The sequence below is a fragment of the Schistosoma mansoni genome (genome assembly GCF_000237925.1).
Source record: "Schistosoma mansoni, WGS project CABG00000000 data, supercontig 0126, strain Puerto Rico, whole genome shotgun sequence".
NCBI classification, from domain to species: domain Eukaryota; kingdom Metazoa; phylum Platyhelminthes; class Trematoda; order Strigeidida; family Schistosomatidae; genus Schistosoma; species Schistosoma mansoni.
The window spans coordinates 693,073-702,085 of NW_017386035.1; the positions used below are offsets into that span (position 1 = coordinate 693,073).

Here is a 9,013-nt window from a genome sequence, read left to right on the forward strand (position 1 = left end):
ACGCACGTACGAAGTTCTGCGTTGTGACTGACTGTCTAATACGGTCACTATTTTGCGGATTACTTTTCTATTCATTTCGATATACTGATGTGATGTTACAACCAGGAGTGACAATTATCTATACCATCTCCCACGTTTGTTGTGACAGAGTGACTGCCTAAACCTTTCTGGAAAAAATCTAAATAAGATATTGAGTTTTATGTATGGACTGGAATTAACATGAAAATTCATCTCAACAATTTCATATAAATTTATGTATAAAGCTAACTCGACCAGGACAATCTATTATGTAAGCATTAAATGGTCGTACTCAGCTGATTAGATCGAAATCACGGAATAGCTTTCAACTAGTCTAACTGCGATATCATTGTAAATAAACAATGCAATAATTAACTGTTCATTTAAACATCACTTAGATATATCCTGCTCTTAATCTTATAGTAAGTCACTAAAAACAGTTGTGGATTTCTTGTTTATATGTAAGTTGTCGCAAGTTTTAATGAATGTGCAATTGACAAATTCTGGATTCGTGCTGCCTATGTCAAAGCGGTGCATATCAATCTAAATCGCCTTCGAATTTGTGTCTCACTTTCCATGCATTTACATTCGTGCAACTCACTTACGAATCACAGTTATGTTTTTACGGATACTGTTAAGTGACTTTGTTGTCAAACCTGTTTTCATTATACATCTCTCCTTGGATGAGAGTGTTATGTAAAGCATACTGTAGTTAGACTTCATATGTTTGTGTATATTAAAGATTGTCGGTTTTTTAAACAATACATACATTATTCGACAATTCCTAAGTCATTTCAGTTTGGACAAATCATTACCTTCCCATCCTTATATAATCAATATAATTCAAAGACCATTGCATTATAGTCTACACTTCATTACTAAGTCGTGTCATTATTTCGATTAAATTGCTCAGTAGTTTTTTGTTTAGTTAGATAAGGCAAACTTTTTGTCCCTTGAAATCTAGAATCTTTCAATTCCGGTTGTTTAGAAAGAAAGCAGTAACTTAGATCTCCACAGTATAATGCTGCGAGCTAAGCGATAATAATGTTATAGTTCTTTATCTCGTTTATAATTTTTAATTCATATCAATTTAACTAATAGTAATTTTGGTCTCACTGATATAATCCCAAAAATGAAAACAATTTTCGACCAGTTGTTTTAATCAACTGTATCAAATTCCGTTCTTAGTGTTAAAATCATTATATTACACCTTGTATCAATCCTTATGATGTTTATAATATGTTATTTTCTAGGTGGAAAACCTGGAACAAATAAATTTCCCACAGATCGTCGCGCCACTCTTACACTGGAAGATTTAATTGCTTCATTGAATGATAGGGGTATTCATGTTGCCAAACCCCCTTATTATCGATAGATCGTATACTCAATATGTATTGTATATTTTCTTGCCTTCTTTCACTTTTGTTCTTTCTTTTAGTTTTCTGTTTGATTCAACTTTACTAAAATGGTTGACAAGCTTTTTAATGTCCTTTAATACAAAACCAAATCTACCTATTCCTTTTGTCCACTAAGAATTAATTGTAACATAAACATTTTAGTTCACTTTAATGTTACCTTGAAACAGTTGAATAAAAACATATTTATTACAACTAGTGAGAATTTGTGTTTTTCTGTCGTTTGATATTCAAGACTTGGCTTATTCAATCTCTATTGGAGGGTGAATTCTTTGAGCGAATGTCTGTAGTTACAAGTTTATTATATATCTTTCTTTCATTTGTTCTGGGTTTGAGATCCAGATAGAATTAATCATGTGTCTTGGATCCCACTGGCGTCTACCATACAAAAATATCAAATAATACGCTCTTATCTTTTAGTGATTTCTACTCAAAAGTACTATATTTCTTATGATTAATATTGAAATTGTAAGTTGTTAGTAGTTATCATAGATGCTTACTATAAGTCAATTAACGACATATGTACTAGAGCCATATAGTTGTTTACACTTTTCCTAAATAGATTAAAGCGACTTAATACAAGCCCAGTTTTAACTACATCTATTTTCTTCATTCATTATATATTTGATGCATGAATCCTAGTCTAACCCCTTATTGTTTCTTCAGAAGATAGACTAGGAGGGAAACATTTCATGAACTTTAATGTTTCGTTTGAATTTTCTAATGTTCACTATCATGATAAGTTGTAAGCTGCTCACAAAGCTTGTGAATAGATACGGTCAGAATTCATAGTCACTCAATCACGCTGAATCTAAAACAGGAAGGCTTAATCCCGAAACTCTCCAACGTTTGACCGAACAGTTAGTTGTGCTATCGTTTTTATTTAAAGACAATGAACGGATAAAGAAGGGTAATACTTGTGATATTAGTCCACAGACTCAGATTTCCGTAATTGCAAGAAGCACAGAAAGTGTGCAAGAAGTTATTCAATAAATGTAGAATAATTTAGTTTAGCATACTGAAGATAGAAGTCGTATATTCTAAATAGAAGTTCTGCGAATCACTATTGATGGTTCTCAGTGAGACTCATCTATGCAATCTAAACTTCAGTTATTAGGTGTCTAGTTATACGGTGCGAGTATGTATTAACTCACCTCGGTCCTTCCTAAATCTTATGGTTTGATCCAATCGAGTACTGCAGACTACTTCTGATTCTCAGTGAGGACATAGGTCCTCTACTGTTTACCTTTGAACATAGTCATAATCTGTCTGCTTAATGACTTTCTAAACAAACCACATTGAGTTAAACCGTACATCATGCTAACTGTGTAGTTATCTTCTCTAGGGTTTTGTCATCAGATGACTGTATGCACTTAGGGTATACTTACCTTAATGCTGTATAATTTATACAGTTAAAATCATCTGAGTTTCCGCCAGTAAAACTTCATATTTAAGAACGAGGTGAAATGGATTGGATTTTGGTAGAATTATGACGTAACACATGAAACATGTGTGCTGCGTAATAGGCGGCTACACTGCGCTATTCAAATGAATGATTCAATAACTACGGTAATCGTACAATTCTGTACTTTTTTTTTACTTCAATTCTCCTACAATTAAGAAAAGAAACACTGAAAAATAAATTTGTCACTGCTTTCGTTGAGTGGAAAATGTAGCGGCAGTTATGTGCCTCCTCGAAAATCAGCCATTAAGATTGTGATGTTTAGGAGCCCAAGTGTATTTTTTCGCGTATTTTTTAATGTGAATGATGATTTATCCGAAAATCCACTTTTCACTTGATCCTGGCGTTGTTTCTTCCAGGAAAATGTATCTCTATTTCATAAATTATCTTAATAAAAAATTTGGTCATTTCATCCTTTGTTAATGTTAACCTTATTCATCTGGATGTTGCTGTTCAGAAGTAAATGTGGTTCTGGAAATTCTAGTTTCTAATGGTCAAATGTATTTAAAAGAAATTTATGTACAAGAGTTTTGAGAACTAACTTAATGGAATAAAATTTCAGTCAAACTTATTTAAAAGCAAATGTATAATACACTAATCAATAATATTGCAACACGAAATTGAACAACAAATAAACTGAAAAATAAATTATTTGTTTAAGCTATACATTAGTGAACACAGGAATGTAATAAAATATTCAGAATTTAAGCCCTAGTGCATATTTACTCTTTACTATCACAATCATAGGTAACATCATGTGGCAACAAGTTGTTTTATGCCAGTTAATATAAAGGTCTCAAAGCATGTACATGGAAAAACAAGAACAAGACTTATTATCTTCATTCTAAAACCTATTCTTTACAAATTCCAACTAAATGATTCTTGTGTATTCAGTAGTCATTTACCTAACGTCCAAACATCATTCAAACTAATCAGTAAGCAAGTGAATCCAAAGTCAGCTTTGTTAAAGACATCTCTATCACAAGATATAAACCTGCATTAAAAGGAATACTTTGAATCTTGTATCACCCTGGGGGTCTTAATTTTTTATGTCCAGTTGCTTAAGATTTTGTTCTATATCTTTATTCATAAGATTTAATTGAAAGTCATTTTTCACTTAAACTATTATTTGCTCATTTTCCTTTATCGATTAGTTTAATCTTTCAGTTAGGACTACTTAGTATATGACACTAATTTCCCGTGTCCGAAAGCTCTTATGTGGTTAAATAATCAAATTCGTTAAAACAAGCGACTAAGTTATCACTTTCATTCACTCTGTATAGCTGATAGTTTATGTTTTTTTAAGTGATGGTGACCTAACGTGTTGAATTTTCTGATGGTGTTCTCCTAATTTTCAGGTTGCTTGTTCTGGTAAGGGTAATGGGACATTGCATCACGCGGTTTTGGTGTTCTGTTTTCAAATAGAGTTGTATGCTATTTGTATGCACCTCGCCCTATCGAGAAAAGTTGAGCTGTTCGACTTTCAAATTCTAGGTTGGAATCTCGCTGCGCCTACTTCAGCTTCGACAACCGGGCAGTGTCATTAGCCCCCACATATAGAGTGTGGTTTGTTTATTTATGCTGAAGTGATAGTAATATAGTTGTTTTAACATGCATTAATTTCGTTTCAATGTCTTAACTTTCTTTTTATGATTATTATTGTTGTCATTACTAAATGAAGGAAACACTAAAAAACATACATTAGAATATGTATATCAATGTTATGTTATAAGAGAAGGCTCATTATATATAACCTCAATGAAACCCCATAATATCCTATAATAAAGCGGTTAAGAACTATCACTCCATGTTATATATTATAATTAAAAGTAAATATTTTAAGTAAAATAATAATCGTAATGAAAATAATGTGGAAAAATTAATTTTCCTTCCTCTCATTATTTCTTTTTGTGACATGCTAAAAATAAAGGAAAATTATGTTCTACTTTTTAATATCACTGCTCTTTGACAAATAAGATAATGGTTTTCTGACAAGATTGGGTGATGCATTCGCACTGTTTGAACTTGCATACTTTGTTTTTGTATTCGTTAAGTTACTTGTCTGTCTGAAATTCGGGCCAGTCATTGTAGGTGACCTTGGTGAACTATTTGCGCCTTGCTTAACTGTTGGTTTTTGTAATAATTTAGGGCTTGGTGGTAAGGAATTGTTTTTCTGGATAGTGATGTTCATATAAGACGACGGTTTCAAATGCGATTGAACTTTTATATTTTCTAGGGACTTTTGAATAGAGAGTGGTGAATTGATCTTTGAAGAAGCACCAAATCTTTCTTGTTTTATCGGTGAAATAACAGTTTCGAGAAAATTGTCAGTTAAAATCGAATTACCAATTGATGATGTATTTTCGGAACATCCTACATCCGAAACAACTGTAGATGTAGAATCCGATCCCGACAAAACCATATCAGGTGAAACAGTGGAAATACATTCGATACTTAAAATGTCAGAAGGACCAATGTATGAACTATTAATACCAGGTTGTGTGGTGGCTAACATGTCCGAGGTGCGTCCCAACAGTGGAGATATGTGACTCGGAACTATTGTCGACTCGGGGTTCAGTGTGCTGTCCATTTCATTGATTTTGTCGTTGAGATCAGTGGGATTTGTGTTGTCGGGAGAGGTGTGAAGTTGATCGTTTAGATGCGCTGTGTCGATGTGGTCAGTCATATTATCTGATATTTGGGACAACTCGACAACAGGTGGTTGATCAATCACTCGATCTAAGTGTGCCTTCGACGTACTCATGCAAGCGGCCAAAGGAGTGTCGAATATTTGTTCACTCTCCACTTCATGAATTTCTTCTACGAGTTCAGTGGGAGTTTTGCTTTGATTTTGCAAGTCCTGATGACTAGTCTCAGACAGTTCGTGATTCTCGTCAAGACGACTTTCAGTCATCGTGTCACTGCGTATTGTGGCGATACTGGTTTCCGAGGTGGGTCCCAACAGTGGAGATATGTGACTCGGAACTATTGTCGACTCGGGGTTCAGTGTGCTGTCCATTTCATTGATTTTGTCGTTGAGATCAGTGGGATTTGTGTTGTCGGGAGAGGTGTGAAGTTGATCGTTTAGGTGCGCTGTGTCGATGTGGTCAGTCATATTATCTGATATTTGGGACAACTCGACAACAGGTGGTTGATCAATCACTCGATCTAAGTGTGCCTTCGACGTACTCATGCAAGCGGCCAAAGGAGTGTCGAATATTTGTTCACTCTCCACTTCATGAATTTCTTCTACGAGTTCAGTGGGAGTTTTGCTTTGATTTTGCAAGTCCTGATGACTAGTCTCAGACAGTTCGTGATTCTCGTCTAGACGACTTTCAGTCATCGTGTCACTGCGTATTGTGGCGATACTGGTTTCCGAGGTGGGTCCCAACAGTGGAGATATGTGACTCGGAACTATTGTCGACTCGGGGTTCAGTGTGCTGTCCATTTCATTGATTTTGTCGTGAAGATCAGTGGGATTTGTGTTGTCGGGAGAGGTGTGAAGTTGATCGTTTAGATGCGCTGTGTCGATGTGGTCAGTCATATTATCTGATATTTGGGACAACTCGACAACAGGTGGTTGATCAATCACTCGATCTAAGTGTGCCTTCGACGTACTCATGCAAGCGGCCAAAGGAGTGTCGAATATTTGTTCACTCTCCACTTCATGAATTTCTTCTACGAGTTCAGTGGGAGTTTTGCTTTGATTTTGCAAGTCCTGATGACTAGTCTCAGACAGTTCGTGATTCTCGTCAAGACGACTTTCAGTCATCGTGTCACTGCGTATTGTGGCGATACTGGTTTCCGAGGTGGGTCCCAACAGTGGAGATATGTGACTCGGAACTATTGTCGACTCGGGGTTCAGTGTGCTGTCCATTTCATTGATTTTGTCGTTGAGATCAGTGGGATTTGTGTTGTCGGGAGAGGTGTGAAGTTGATCGTTTAGATGCGCTGTGTCGATGTGGTCAGTCATATTATCTGATATTTGGGACAACTCGACAACAGGTGGTTGATCAATCACTCGATCTAAGTGTGCCTTCGACGTACTCATGCAAGCGGCCAAAGGAGTGTCGAATATTTGTTCACTCTCCACTTCATGAATTTCTTCTACGAGTTCAGTGGGAGTTTTGCTTTGATTTTGCAAGTCCTGATGACTAGTCTCAGACAGTTCGTGATTCTCGTCAAGACGACTTTCAGTCATCGTGTCACTGCGTATTGTGGCGATACTGGTTTCCGAGGTGGGTCCCAACAGTGGAGATATGTGACTCGGAACTATTGTCGACTCGGGGTTCAGTGTGCTGTCCATTTCATTGATTTTGTCGTTGAGATCAGTGGGATTTGTGTTGTCGGGAGAGGTGTGAAGTTGATCGTTTAGATGCGCTGTGTCGATGTGGTCAGTCATATTATCTGATATTTGGGACAACTTGGGATCCCCGGGTTGATCAATCACTCGATCTAAGTGTGCCTTCGACGTACTCATGCAAGCGGCCAAAGGAGTGTCGAATATTTGTTCACTCTCCACTTCATGAATTTCTTCTACGAGTTCAGTGGGAGTTTTGCTTTGATTTTGCAAGTCCTGATGACTAGTCTCAGACAGTTCGTGATTCTCGTCAAGACGACTTTCAGTCATCGTGTCACTGCGTATTGTGGCGATACTGGTTTCCGAGGTGGGTCCCAACAGTGGAGATATGTGACTCGGAACTATTGTCGACTCGGGGTTCAGTGTGCTGTCCATTTCATTGATTTTGTCGTTGAGATCAGTGGGATTTGTGTTGTCGGGAGAGGTGTGAAGTTGATCGTTTAGATGCGCTGTGTCGATGTGGTCAGTCATATTATCTGATATTTGGGACAACTCGACAACAGGTGGTTGATCAATCACTCGATCTAAGTGTGCCTTCGACGTACTCATGCAAGCGGCCAAAGGAGTGTCGAATATTTGTTCACTCTCCACTTCATGAATTTCTTCTACGAGTTCAGTGGGAGTTTTGCTTTGATTTTGCAAGTCCTGATGACTAGTCTCAGACAGTTCGTGATTCTCGTCAAGACGACTTTCAGTCATCGTGTCACTGCGTATTGTGGCGATACTGGTTTCCGAGGTGGGTCCCAACAGTGGAGATATGTGACTCGGAACTATTGTCGACTCGGGGTTCAGTGTGCTGTCCATTTCATTGATTTTGTCGTTGAGATCAGTGGGATTTGTGTTGTCGGGAGAGGTGTGAAGTTGATCGTTTAGATGCGCTGTGTCGATGTGGTCAGTCATATTATCTGATATTTGGGACAACTCGACAACAGGTGGTTGATCAATCACTCGATCTAAGTGTGCCTTCGACGTACTCATGCAAGCGGCCAAAGGAGTGTCGAATATTTGTTCACTCTCCACTTCATGAATTTCTTCTACGAGTTCAGTGGGAGTTTTTCTTCGATTTTCGAAGTTCCTCCTACTATTTTCTTGTATCTCGCTCTTTGTATGTTCATTTTGTGACTGTGTATGTCCTTTGTATTTTACTAGTTTTTCGGACTCTACGCTTTCATTATTTACTTCTATTTCTTTTGTTGGTTTTATTTTTATTATCTCATAATTTTCCTGCTTTTTATCCCCGTCTTCTTTTATATTTTTCGTTATATTTGTTTCTTTTTCACTTTCGTTTTCCACTTTCTCATGATCAACCATGGGGTCACAGTTTTGTTCATTCATGTCATTAGAATCTGTTTTCTCTTTCGCGCTCTTTGTAAGTTGTTCTGTAATCCCGATAGTGAAACTTTTTTCCTCATCGTTATTTATACTTATCTTTGGAAAATTCGCACTTTTATCCATGTTATCTTGTTGTTTGTCTTTTGGGTCTACAAATTAAAAAATTTTGGTTTGTAAATGATATTCCATATTGGAAACCTATACTGATTAATCATATGACTGCATATAATAAATATGCTATCTATTTAGAGCATTTTTTGTGTAATCTTTGTGAAATGGTTGATTCTAGGATTTTTTTTCTGTTTTTCGAATAGATATTTTAAATTACGTCTTAAAATCTTCAACTGTTTGCCATAATTTACTGAGTTGATTATATGATTTTGTATTATTTATAAGGTGATTTTTATCCTGAAATAAACCGGTGTT

The 9,013-nt window shown here is 36.5% G+C and overlaps 2 protein-coding genes across 2 annotated transcripts in view; one reads left to right on the plus strand and one right to left on the minus strand.

The window, feature by feature from the left end:
* Smp_130430 (isopentenyl-diphosphate delta-isomerase) overlaps window positions 1–1,636 on the plus strand; it is a gene marked incomplete at its 5' end in the record, with an annotated part of 17,387 nt that extends 15,751 nt beyond the window's left edge. Inside the window, one exon of the mRNA XM_018790108.1 lies at window positions 1,272–1,636. Within this exon, the coding sequence (XP_018646396.1) occupies window positions 1,272–1,393 (122 nt within the window). The 3' untranslated portion in view covers window positions 1,394–1,636. The remainder of the gene's footprint in view (window positions 1–1,271) is intronic.
* Window positions 1,637–4,700: 3,064 nt separating this feature from the next.
* Smp_015190 (serine-rich repeat protein, putative) lies at window positions 4,701–8,710 on the minus strand (the record flags this gene model as incomplete). Its single annotated transcript, XM_018790120.1, has 1 exon — window positions 4,701–8,710. One exon carries the CDS (start codon window positions 8,708–8,710, stop codon window positions 4,838–4,840), a length of 3,873 nt encoding a protein of 1,290 aa, XP_018646397.1. The 3' UTR covers window positions 4,701–4,837.
* Window positions 8,711–9,013: the final 303 nt, after the last annotated feature.